The sequence below is a fragment of the Octodon degus genome, unplaced genomic scaffold (genome assembly GCF_000260255.1).
Source record: "Octodon degus isolate 3935 unplaced genomic scaffold, OctDeg1.0 scaffold00147, whole genome shotgun sequence".
In the NCBI taxonomy this organism is placed as follows: Eukaryota; Metazoa; Chordata; class Mammalia; order Rodentia; family Octodontidae; genus Octodon; species Octodon degus.
The window spans coordinates 1461569-1473712 of record NW_004524723.1 but is presented as its reverse complement, the minus strand read 5'-3'; the positions used below and the strand labels follow the sequence as shown (position 1 = coordinate 1473712).

Sequence of the window (12144 nt, the reverse complement as noted above, 5' to 3'; positions counted from 1 at the left end):
TAGCACTGCTGTGTGCTGAACCAGGGCCCCACACCTGGTAGGCAAGCTCTCTACCATGGAGCTACATCCTCAGCCCTAATCACTTACTCTGAATTAATTATATTTTTGCCTACTCATTAACTTACCCACTTACCTGCTTATTTATTCATTACACAATTTTTATTTATTGACAATCATTTTACTGTCAGTTTTAGCTTCAAAGATACCTGTTGAACCCTTCCCTGCTGCATGCAAAACATTGTGCCAGGTGCTGGTTGGTACCCAGAGGTAAACAGGGGCTGGATCCAGCCTGACACTGCTCACCTAGAGGGAAAGAGATGGGAAGTTCAGACAGGTCTGAAATCACCCTCAGACCAGTCAGAATGACCAGAGCCCTTGAAGAAGAGCCCATGGGCACTGTTCCCCTCGTTAGGGAGAGCAAGGGAGACTTCCTGGAAGAAACTCCCCTGAGAAACAGATAATGCCGAAGGGTGAGTGGGCACAGGGCCAGACGGGGAGATTCCGGTGGGGTGGGCCCAGGAAGAGCTTTGCGTGTCGTCCTGAGCTGCTCTGGTGGAGTCTCATCCTGCTCTTCCACCATGAGGAGCCAGGCTTTTGCTCCTGTGGCCACCCATCTGTCCCAATGCAGATATCTCTTACCTTGTATCTTTGCAACATGCAGAATTCCACGGATGAGAGGGATCAAAATCTAAGTGCTTGAGAAGGGGCCGTAGGAAAAAACAAGGCTGAGGTGAGTCAGTAGTTCACGCACAAGTCAGGGTCCCCTGTGGACATGCAGCCACCTTCCTGGACAGACCAGTGGCGCTCGCCCGTACCTACATGGTCTGGTGTCACTGCAGCTGTGTCTCCATCACAGGTGTACAGGGTCACATCAACACAGAGAGCAGTTTCAGATCTGCTTTTCCTGCCTGCTCTGGGGTGAAAACTATGGACTATAGAACTAGAGCCTTTCCCCAGACCTGCCTGCTTTCACTTCCCAGGAATGTGAGCTAGACTAGGCCAGGTCAAGTGGGGCTCAGGCCCTCAGCCCCCCAAAGGAACAAGGACATCAGTGTACAGTACTAACAGAACCCAGCTCTTGGCCGGCCTCACCGCCTCGTCTGTGCCTTCAAGCCAGCTGCCCTGGGTGGAGCCTCACTTAGCCCTGGCCCAAGGCTGCCAGACTGCTCTAAACAGAAGGCAAATGTGTGGGGCTCTCAGGCCAGGCCAGGGCAAGCCAGCCCTCACGCTCAGAGCCCTGCCATTTCCGAGCGGATCTGCCTGCAGAGATTAGAGGATGCTGGAGGAGGGGAGCTAGTGCCGGCCCACACAGCCCCTCCTTGGCTGCCTAGGAATTGGGCTGCTGCCGGCTGCGTGGGTGGAAGTGAGATTGCCATTGAAATGGGAAGTGATGATCAGGCAGGGCTGGAGAGCAGCGTGTGATTGACAGGGAAGCAATGGAAGAAGCTGAGCTTGGAAAGCCAGGGACAAGGGAGGCCTGTGGGTCCTGTGTGGGTGGACAGGACCTCCAGAGGTCCTTTGCTGGGCCCGGAACTCTTGGGATGAGGGACATGGGACCAGACAGGGCTGAAGACTACAGGGGAGGGCCTGGGGGCTTCAGACATAGAGGAGAGCCATGCTTGGTCCTTGCAGACAGCAATCAAAGGCCAGGCCAGAGGTGCATGTAGACAGCAGCTTTGTCCTGCCCTGCAGCAATGACAAAGAAGGAACTGCCTGTTGTCAAGAGTGGTCATCTCTCCCAGAGATTGTCTGGACTACCTGCTCCTTAAAGCTTCCTGTACCAGCTATATAACTGATTATTACATTTTATCCAAAGGCCTGTTTCTAAGGCCTGGCTCTCCCACCTTCCCCCTGCTTGCATCAGAATTCTTACTCCCAGCTTTCTGCCAGGTGTGGTAAGGATACCACTGAGGGACTATAAATCCAAAACAGGCTCAGAGTGAATTTCCAGGGAGAACTGGGTTCCCCTTACTAGCCACGCTGCTGTAGAGTCCCTGTTCAACTGCATTTCCCCCAGGACACCAAGCGCACTGCACAGAGGCTGTGCCCCTGAGCATCAGCCTGGTCATGCTTGAGGTCAGTAACCAGCTGCTGTCTGCACTCACCCTCTGAGAGCCTGGGAAGAGGACCCAAACCCAGCCCCTGTCACACAACAGACAACCTGGTTCTTAACAAAAGCCTCACGCCGCACATGTGCAGGATATTTTGATGACACAGTGTCACAAGCCCCTAACTCCAGTAAGTAGTAACTTTAGGAAAATACTGTGTCTTCCAGAACCTCAGAGCCCTACCCTGCTGCTCTGACCTCAGTAGAATGGACCTTGGAACAAGGGCCAACCATGGCACCAGTCCCAGGTCCCCAACCCTAGTGTTTGCACTCACACACAGCACCCCATCAGGCATATTAAGCTAGACACAGCCACCTCTCTGTGGCCAAGCCCACGATTGGCCAGACACCTAAAGGCCTCTCAGGCCCTCCTGGCCTCTCTACCTGCCATCACCTCTTCTCCACTCAGTCCCTCGCATCTCTTTCCTGGAAAGAACAGTCAGACAGAGGACAGGTAGACAGTGCCCTGTAGCAGCAGCCCCAGTCTCTGAGCAGAGAGCCACTCTGGGGGGAGCACAGAGGCAGTTCTCTGCAGCTGCTTCCCTAACAGGCATGTGGAGCCTTCCCAGAAAGGCCCCTAAAGCTGTGGGATTCTGTCTGTTCCCAGATGCCCTATCTCCTTTGCCACCCCAACCTCATTGCCCTGTTATTCCCAAGACAGCAGGAAGAGGTAAGAGAAAAGGAAGTCTGTGTGGAGAAGCAGCTGGCACCTGACAGGCTCTGCACAACTCTGCCAACCCCTCCAAGTGCCTGCGCCCCACCTCCAGCCTTTGACACTAAAGGGGCCTGAGCTAGGATATAAGGGAACTGGCTCTAGGGGTCCTTGATTCAGACTCTGAGCCCTTGGAAGGATTTGAAGGTGTTTCTCTTTCATAGACAAATCTTCCACATTCAAGAGAATAAGGGCTGGGTGGCAGGATGGAAGTCCAGGGCTCTGGCTTCGAGACTTATAGCTGTTCATCCTGGGCAGTGCTCAGGACCTCTGGCCTCTCAGAGGTCCTATAGAGCTGAGGTTGGCTTGTGGCCCAGCATGGTGCATGGGTGAATCAGCCCTGTCCCTCACAGGTCCTGAACCTCTTCCTGGCCTTGCTGCTCAGCTCCTTCAGTGCGGACAACCTCACAGCCCCTGACGAGGATGGGGAGATGAACAACCTGCAGCTGGCCCTGGCCCGCATCCAACGGGGCCTGCGCTTCCTCAAGCGGACCACCTGGGACTTCTGCTGTGGGCTCCTGCGGCAGCAGCCTAAGAAGCCTGCGGCCCTAGCCTCCTGCAGTCAACGGCCCAGCTGCATGGCCAGCCCCAGCTCCCCACCACCACCGGAAATGGAGAAGGCACCCGCAACCCGCAAGGAAACACGCTTTGAAGAGGGCAATCGCCCTGGGCAGGGACCCCCCGGGGAGCCAGAGCCTGTGTGTGTGCCCATCGCTGTTGCTGAGTCAGACACAGATGACCAGGAGGATGACGATGAGAACAGCTTGGGCACTGAGGAAGAATCCAGTAGGCAGGTGAGCCATGTCCCACAGAGCACTGCTGTCCAGGGCCCTGGCTCCTACCCTTACCTGGATACCTCAGCAGCAGAAGAGGCATGGAGGGGTGTGGTGAAGGCAGAGGGGTGCCAAGGCCGGCTGGCACCCACTCATCCCCTGGCTGGTCATGAACAGCTAGTTGTACAGACAGGGAAACTGAGGCATGGCAATAGTGAGACTTGCCTGGAATTCCTTGTGAATCTAGGTTAGAGCCGGGGCACCCGCCCCCCCGTCCACTGTTCATGCACATTCAGGCCCAACAAGGTGGACTGTCTTGGTGTGGGAGGAGAGTAGTCCCCTGACCTGTAGACTGCCCCTTCCCCTCCTCCAAGCCCAGGGCTAATTCTGAGATTTAAAAATAAGCATCCTAAGACAGAGGTGTCAGAGACTGTACTATCTTATCTCCCAACCTGTTATTTTTAACACTTGGGACCAGTGTCTGGATGAAACAGCCCACCCTGCAGTGTCCCGGCGGCCCGAGCCAGGCTCCAGAGGCTTCTGGGGTCTTCTGGTCAAGCAGCTGTCCTGTTCTCCCCAAGAGTCAGCCAGCTGTGGAGAGCAGTGCTCCCATGCCGTGAGCACAGCCTCCCTGCGGTCCCAGAGGCCAGCCCTGCGCTTGTCAGGGTGGGGCTGCGTGCACGGGGGAGGGGAGTGCAGCACTGCCAAGAGCACAGCTTCCGATTATCTTCTGCCCCGGAGTGGAGTGGAATTCCAGCCGCCCCCCCTTCCCTGCCCTTCCCTTCTGGAGCCTGTTGACTGGCTCCCTGGGGCCAGCACCAGTGTGTGTGTGTGTGTGTGTGTGTGTGTGTGTGCACGCGCACGCATGCACACACACACACGTGTAAACCAGTACACAGGGTGCCTTGGGAGCTCCTGGGGGAAGTCAGTGTGACCCTCCTAAGGGAAGTTGGCGCTCAGCTCACAGATGACACAGGCAGCATGGTGCAGCCACACCCTTCCAGAGGTCTAGAGATGGGATTCATGCCAGGCTGACCAGGGTCTTTGGGTATGGGACCTGTGTCTGGGGCTATGGGCAGCTCTTACTTGGGCCCTGGGGTGAGCAGAAGGGTTCACAGTGAAGTGGAAGTACACTGAGAGGAAGGAGGCCTGGGCGGGCCCTGGAGACCTTCTAGCCCGTTGCATAGGCCAGGCCAGCTCATGGGCTGGGGTCTCTTCAGCAGGAATCTCAGCCTGTGTCTGATGGCCCAGAGCACTCCCAGGAGCCCAGGGCCTGGAGCCAGGGGTCTGAGACCACCTCCTCTGAGGCTGAGGCCAGGGCAGCTCGGGCAGACTGGCAGCAGCAGCAGAAAGCGGAGCCCCAGGCCCCAGGGTGTGGTGAGGTAATGCACGCATTTATCCCTGGAGTCTGCGGGCCATGCTGTTTGGGCGGGCACAGCTGTGAGAGGTCTCAGCATACCCATGATTGCTGGTGGGAACCACTGCCACCAACGCCAGCACAGAAAGCATGGGGACCTCTCTGCAGAGAGGAGGGTGGGCTCCATCCTTAGGAAAGAGACAGTGCTGGGTCCCTGGAACAGGCTATCTGGGGGCTGGTGGGGCACCAACCGGATACCTCTGGCTTCACCCTCATGTTCTGCTCCTGTGCCTTCATCCTGTTTGACAAGTGTTTGTCCTGTGCATCTCTCACCAAGGACTTGGAAAACTTCCTAGCACACTGGTCACCAGTTGCTTCTCTACTGCAGTAAAGCAGAAGCTACAAACCAGAGCCCTTCCACCTACAACATGCTATAGGATTTATTTGGGCATAAGAAAGTTTTTCTTTAGCCAGGTGGGTAGTGTACACCAGTAATCTCAGCACTCTGGGAGACTGAGGCAGGAGGATTACAAATTCAAACCCAACCTGAGCAATTTAGTTGGACCCTTTTTCAGAAAGAACATTCTTTTCAGTGGGCTGGGGGATGTAGCTCAGGGCAGAGGCCCTAGGTTCAAGCTCTAGTACCAAAATTCAGAACTAAGTTTTACTTTGAATTAGATAACACCCTTTCAAACTTTGGAGCTTTTATGTAAAAATCTGCATTTCTTCTCTTTTAAAATTGGAAGAAGTGCCATGCCCTGCGAGAGGAGCCAGCTAAGCAATTGGGCACCTTTGTGACAGTAGCTGCCACTCTCAGGTGGGCCACAGGGCCCCCTGTCCTTCTCTGCTGAGCCTAGAACCAAGAGACTGTGAGGGACTGCCACCGGTCTCACATCACCATGGGGAAGGGGAGGCCGCCTGCGCACAGTGCTTGCTGATGCCCCACAGCTAGACCCCACTCCTCGGCCCAGGGCGTGTGACTCCCGTGAACTAGGCCCAAGGGATTCTTCATGGTCATGGTCATAGCCAATTCTGGGACACAAGGAACTGGTAGTCATCATCTCAACTGTGCTGGTCACTATCTCCCCGTGATGGTCTGACCCTTGAGCCACATGGGGACAGGAAAATGGGGAAGAGACTGAAAAGTGCCAGGAGAGGATGTGGTCTTTAAATGTATTATGAACCTGATTCCTTTCCTCAGATTGGTTTATTGTGGGGCTTTTAAAAGGGGCTGAGAAATGTCCCTTTCCTAGCCCAGCAGGGGTGGGAAGAGCAAGAGGCCTCAAAGCCATCAGACCACAAAATGCAGAGCCTCACCCCCGTCCAGACCCAGCAGCAGGCCTGCTTTCCCCAGAATAAGACCTTTTTCATCAAAACCTCGAAAATGGATGCGCTGATGTGGAGACCTCAGTGGAGGCATTCGTCAAGGGAAGAGAAGTCATATGGCCTGAGAAGGACAGCCGTGCCCAGTAGTTCAGTTCAGCTGCTCCAAGTTCAGTTCAGCCAACTGAGGCAGAGCTGGGCCTGGCTGGAAGCAGAGGAGGGACTTCACTTCTTCACAGGACCCCTTCCCCCACACCTGCCTTCACACTGGGCTCCCTGGAAGCAGAATCGGAGTTAGGAGGACAGGGATTGCTGTGCAGATGATCTGTTGAGGGGCTCGTAGGAGAGACCCCAAAGGACGTGCCAGGAGCAAATGAGGCTAGGGAAGAAGCTGGAACAGGGCAAGAGCCCTCTGCCTGTGCCTGCAGGCAGCCCTCTGTCATCCTAGGGCCTGCCGAGCATTGATAGTTGCACAGCCCTTCCCAGGATGGCAGCTCCCTGTCGAGAGTTCTAGAGGGATCAGCTAAGGTGTGGGTGCTCAGGCTCCACAATAGAGGGGCCTGCACGGGTCATTGCCCACAGGTGACACACAGGTACATCTGGGTGCAGTACATCCTACAGCCCTTCCTCATAATCAGGTGATCAAGGTCTTGGCAGCCAACCCCGGGTGGCCAGGAAGGACAGGGTCCAGCATCTTCTCAGTCTTAGGTACACATGTCACCCCAGTACCCTGGGGAAAATAGGGAGAAGCACGGTGGTTGCTGGCCTGTTTGGTGCATGTCCAACTTTCTGCTCTGTGTGCGGTGATCCTGGTTCTGACTTTTCTGGATGTCTATCCATGTCCCAGCATGCATCCCTGTTGCTGCCCCACGTCTGCTTGTCCCCAGATGCACCCCATGCCAGAGTTCAGAGCCCTTCACACTTCCACATCCCAGCCCTGAACCCCAGCTGACCAGAACCATGGACATAAGGACCCTGAGGTCAGCCTAGGCTCAGTGATCCTGGCCCAGCCTCCGCAGCAGGTTCCTGCTGCCTACCCTAACCTCAGATTCCCTGGATGTGCCATGGAGGATGATATGGGCTTTCCAACTACCCCCCCCACTCCTGGATTAACACCCTCATCCTTCCCACCTCTCTGCCATCCCCACAGACCCATGAGGACAGCTACTCTGAAGGTAGCACAGCTGACATGACCAACACTGCGGACCTCCTGGAGCAGATCCCCGACCTTGGCGAGGATGTCAAGGATCCAGAGGACTGCTTCACAGAAGGTACCACCTCAGTAGACCTGTGCCCCAGCCCCAGCGCCAACACCACCCAGAGGACCAGCAGCTCCCTAAGGATCTGGGACTGTGTCTACCCCGACCCTACCTGGAACCTCCCTCTGTCCCCACTTCTCTGGGACACTAGGTCTCCTCCATCTGTCTGTGATGGTAGTTTTAGCAAGTCAGGTGAGCAGGGCTGAGCAGCTGCAGTTCCAGCAGCATCATGGCCTGGTGATACAGGGTAATGTGTGGCACAAATGTAGCAAAGATAGGGTCCCACTTCAGCAGGAATGGAGCCCAACTTGCCTTACATCCCCAGGCTGTACCCCAGGAAGGTCTGGAGGCCCTCAGTAGCACTCAGGGCAGATGTGTGTGGTCATGTCAGTGACTGACATCTTTTAGGAATTGGTGGTACGTTTCCTGTCGTGTGGCATGGCAGTTGGGACTATCGCTTCTGGATCTGCCCCTCCCAAGACTCAGAAATTGCAAAGATGGATAAGAGCTAGGACAGAGTACCCGCGTCCCTGAGCATTTCCTCAGGAAGAGGGCTTCCCAGATGAGCAGAGAAAAGGCTGAAAGCATGTCAGCCCCAGTCTCGCCCCTGTTCAAACCTGCCAGGCTGTCCCCTTGCTCACTGGGTATTAGTGCGTCCGGCTGCGTGTGAGCCCTACAGGGAATGTCCTTCTGCCTCCCCACACTAGGTCCACCCACCATGTAACCCTGCCCGCCACCCCCTTCCTCAGCCATTCCCTCAACCACCCAGATTTCTGCCATCAGATGGGTATTCACAAGGGCCCAAGCTGGACCTGATGTCACCCTTTTCCATAGGCTGCATCCGGCGCTGTCCCTGCTGTGCAGTGGACACCACACAGTCCCCCGGGAAGGTCTGGTGGCGACTGCGCAAAACCTGCTATCGCATCGTGGAGCACAGCTGGTTCGAGACGTTCATCATCTTCATGATCCTGCTCAGCAGTGGAGCACTGGTACTCTCCTAGGGATGCAGGGCTGGGAAGGCCAGGCTGGAGGGAGGAGGAGGACACAGGAAGATGGCCTCCAGGTAGAAAGCCAGGGCAGAAACTAGGCCAGAGACTCTGCTTAAAATATGCTCTCCAGGCCCCTGTAGCAGAGTGCAGCTTGTAAACTCTCAAAACCACAGCATTTATGAAAGCCAGAGCGTGTGCCCAGCCCTCTTTCTTGACATGCTTTGCCCTAGTCACCAGCATCCCACACTGGGGCTCTGTGACACACCTAGCTACATCACCAGGGTCAGGTATTCTGTCAAGTTGACATCACATTGGCTCCACTTAGTCCATGGGCTGGAGGCTGGGCCATGTCATTCACACATTGTTATATTTAACACCTACATCAACCTTTGTGAAAAGGTCAAGTAACTTGCCCCAAATCCCGCCACCAGATGTGGCATTTGAACCCAAGCAGTCAGATTCCAGAGTCCTTTGTCTTGACCTTCCACTGGTTCCATTGGTTCTTTTCTTAGCTTTTCTTATGTCTGGCCCTGTAAGCCATGGAGAACAACAGACAAAAGAGACCACAATCCTGGCCTCAGGTGCTCCAGTATAGCTGGGGAAATCAGATTCTCCAAGTATTTGAGATGTCACAGATTGACACAAGACAGTTGAGCAAGAATGATAGGGAGAACTGGGGGTAATGAGTAGGAGGTCAAGGAGACTCCCTGGAGAAAGAAGATGGAGCTGGACTCCAGGGGACAGAGAGGTTGGTGAGGCCAGGAGGAGCAGGGAAGCCTCCAGAGATGCCCCAAGCTTTCAAGCACCCTGTACTGATCTGTCAGAGCCCTTCTAGAAAGACATGGGACAGCCTAGGAGAAGGTTATAGAAGGTGCTAATGAGTAGAAAAGATGGATGTCAAATAAGGAGAAGAAATGGAAAAGTTCTTAGCCAGTGGGAGGCAGCCAGGGTTTTGAAGGAGGGAACTGGGAAACCTTTAGCCCACAGAGTGGGAAAGGGGCACTTTAACCTAAAACTCTATGCCTCCACTCCATGTGACCTCCTTCTGTGGAATAACCACAGGGAGGCCCTGCTACTGTCCTTCCTCAGCTCTGGAGCTGTCCCAAACTCCAGGGTCTCTCTTTCCACTCAGCACTGCCCCTCCCCTGGCTCAGGGTAGGCCTGAAGCCACAACTCGCAGCCCACCTGCTGTTTTACCACTGCAGCCAGAGCCAGATCTGTATGTTTCAAAGAAGGATGATTTGACAATATGTTAACAACTTTTGTTTGGAAACAGCCACAAACAAGGGCAGCCAAAGCCATTTAGCCTGGGCTGTGGCGGAAACTCTCAGTCTGGCATAAGTGAGGAGGAGTTTTGGCAAGCGTCTGGTGAGTCTAATCAGGATAGACAGCCAAGTGCTGTTGTTAAAAACCCTGTCAATGATATATTGGGAAAAAGAAGTCTGCGTGTGTTATTTAAAGTTGTAAACTTGTTTAACAGAAAGTAAACCATATCCCTTCCAAGTTGCTGTGGGGAAAAATTATTTCAGGAAATTAGAGATCTTACAACACAAGAGAAGGAAAAAGAAACAACCAAGAAGCATTAAAATCAGAAAACAAGGTAATATGGCAGAGGCAAGATTGAATATGCTTTAATAATAAATATAACTGGATAAAATTATCTTTTAAAAGAAAAAGGTTCTGAATGAATTTTGTTTTAAAGTCAGTTATATTTTCTTGTCACCAGAAGCAAATGTTGAAGCTACCTGCCACTCAGCTACCAATACCCAGGAGACAAATGTTGGTGGGGAGGAATCAGGATTATTCCAGGACTGCCCAAAAGGAGAGAGTGGGCTCCCTTCTCGAAGTTGGGGGGCACTAGTGGTTTGTACTGAGTGTGGAGAATTCAGAGAGATTCCAGGCTAGTCAGGATCTTTAGCCAGAGCACAGGTCTCCCAGGACTTCACAATGGATTTCAGCCTCCTGAGACTCATAACTGGAAGACAGCACAAAGACATCTGGACCTAAAGAGGTTGAGCAGCTAACATCTAAGTGGGCCTCCTCTGTACCCTAACAATTAGAGACGATGGCATGGCAAAGGAATGGGAACCAAAGGACAATTTCAAAAATGACAAAGTGGCTTGGAAATGTTAACCATGAAATAGTTATGCAGATGGATATCCCAATCCAAAATGCTCAGGAGGGTCAGGAGATAGCTCAGCAGACTAAGCGCCTACTTAGGTAAGCACAAGGACCCAGGTTCAATCCCTATCACCACCTGCTGCGTTGGCCCCACCCCTAAGCGTACATGCCAAGCTGGCCCCACCCCAGGCACAATATTTCGTGGTTAACATATCGAAGTCATCTTGTCATTTGTGAAATTGTCCACACTTTTTAAATGATTGACATCTCCATATGCAGAGAAACATACTCACAAAGACACCAAGTGAAGGTCAAGTTTTGTGTTGAGCTTCTGTAGGCCCAAGTGAAAGGTCACTGGTTTGGTTTGATTTAGTTTTTTCTTTTTTTTTTTTTTTTTTGGTTTGGTTAGCAAAAGCAGCTTCCAAGGTCCTGACTGCCTCAGGAGAAAACACAAGTTATGTCTCCAATAAGTAACAGGTTAAGGGTTCAGGAATTTGTCCTTTGTCCCTGTAGTGTTCTCTGTCTCAGCCTGAGATTAGAAAATGAAGGCCCAAGTTATCCTAAAAAATAACTGTAGTAAATATTTCTTAGGATTACATAGCACTTAAATATGTGAAGCAAAAACCACTGGGGAAAGAAACAGAAGAAACCGACAGCAGTACAAATAGTACTGGGAGAGTTTGCCATGATTCCATGAGTTTTTGACAAGTCAAATGACACAAAATAATGAAAGACCTAAAAATATACACTGTTAATAAAATTGATCAACAGAATAATAAAAATATTAACTAACACATGAGTAACATTATGTGTGAAATACCGACTTAGGTACCTATTTTATAAATTTTAGCTCATTTAATTCTCAAATAATAGTATCCTCTGAGATAGGTCGTGTTATTAAATGAGCTTTACAGACAAGAAAACCTCATCAAAAATAGGGACTGATGTTGTAGCTCAATGATAGAGCATTCATCCACCTTGTGTGAGGCCTGGGAATCTCTAGCATTACAGAGAGAGAGAGAGAGAGAGAGAGAGAGAGAGAGAGAGAGGAAAGGGAGAAAAAAGGCGAGGAAACAAAATCAAAAAGTGATTTTTGAACAGACTTTGTGTTAGAGAATAGTTTTGTGATAGTCATTAAATAAATAAATAAATAAATAAGGTTATTCATGGACCAATAATTATAGTGTACTATAATCATCAAAGACAATAATTGAAACAATTCTGTCCACCTTAGAGAACAGGAAAATAAGAAAGATACAACCAAAAATTGAGCTGCCTGAGGGTAAAAACTGGAATGCACATTTTAAGAATGCTATATATAGGATGCAGACAATGCTATAAGAAGAGGAAAATTCATAGATACTTTTTTTTTTTTTTTTTTTTTTTTTTGCGGAACTGGGGATTGAACTCAGGCCCTTGCGCTTGCCAGGGAAGCACTTACTCTGCTGAGCCATCTCCCCGGCCCCCATAGATACTTTTATTAAGTAAAAAGGATGTAGTAAG

The 12144-nt window shown here is 51.9% G+C and overlaps 1 protein-coding gene across 9 annotated transcripts in view; it reads left to right on the top strand.

The window, feature by feature from the left end:
• Scn5a (sodium voltage-gated channel alpha subunit 5) overlaps positions 1 to 12144 on the top strand; it is a 94143-nt gene that overhangs the window by 61230 nt on the left and 20769 nt on the right. For 5 of the 9 annotated variants that reach the window (XM_004642154.2, XM_023702228.1, XM_004642153.2 and 2 more), the window contains 4 exons: positions 3173 to 3613; positions 4813 to 4974; positions 7423 to 7543; positions 8366 to 8520. In XM_004642154.2, the coding sequence (XP_004642211.1) occupies positions 3173 to 3613; positions 4813 to 4974; positions 7423 to 7543; positions 8366 to 8520 (879 nt within the window). The remainder of the gene's footprint in view (positions 1 to 3172; positions 3614 to 4812; positions 4975 to 7422; positions 7544 to 8365; positions 8521 to 12144) is intronic. The other 4 variants (XM_004642155.2, XM_023702226.1, XM_023702227.1 and 1 more) reach the window with 2 other exon arrangements.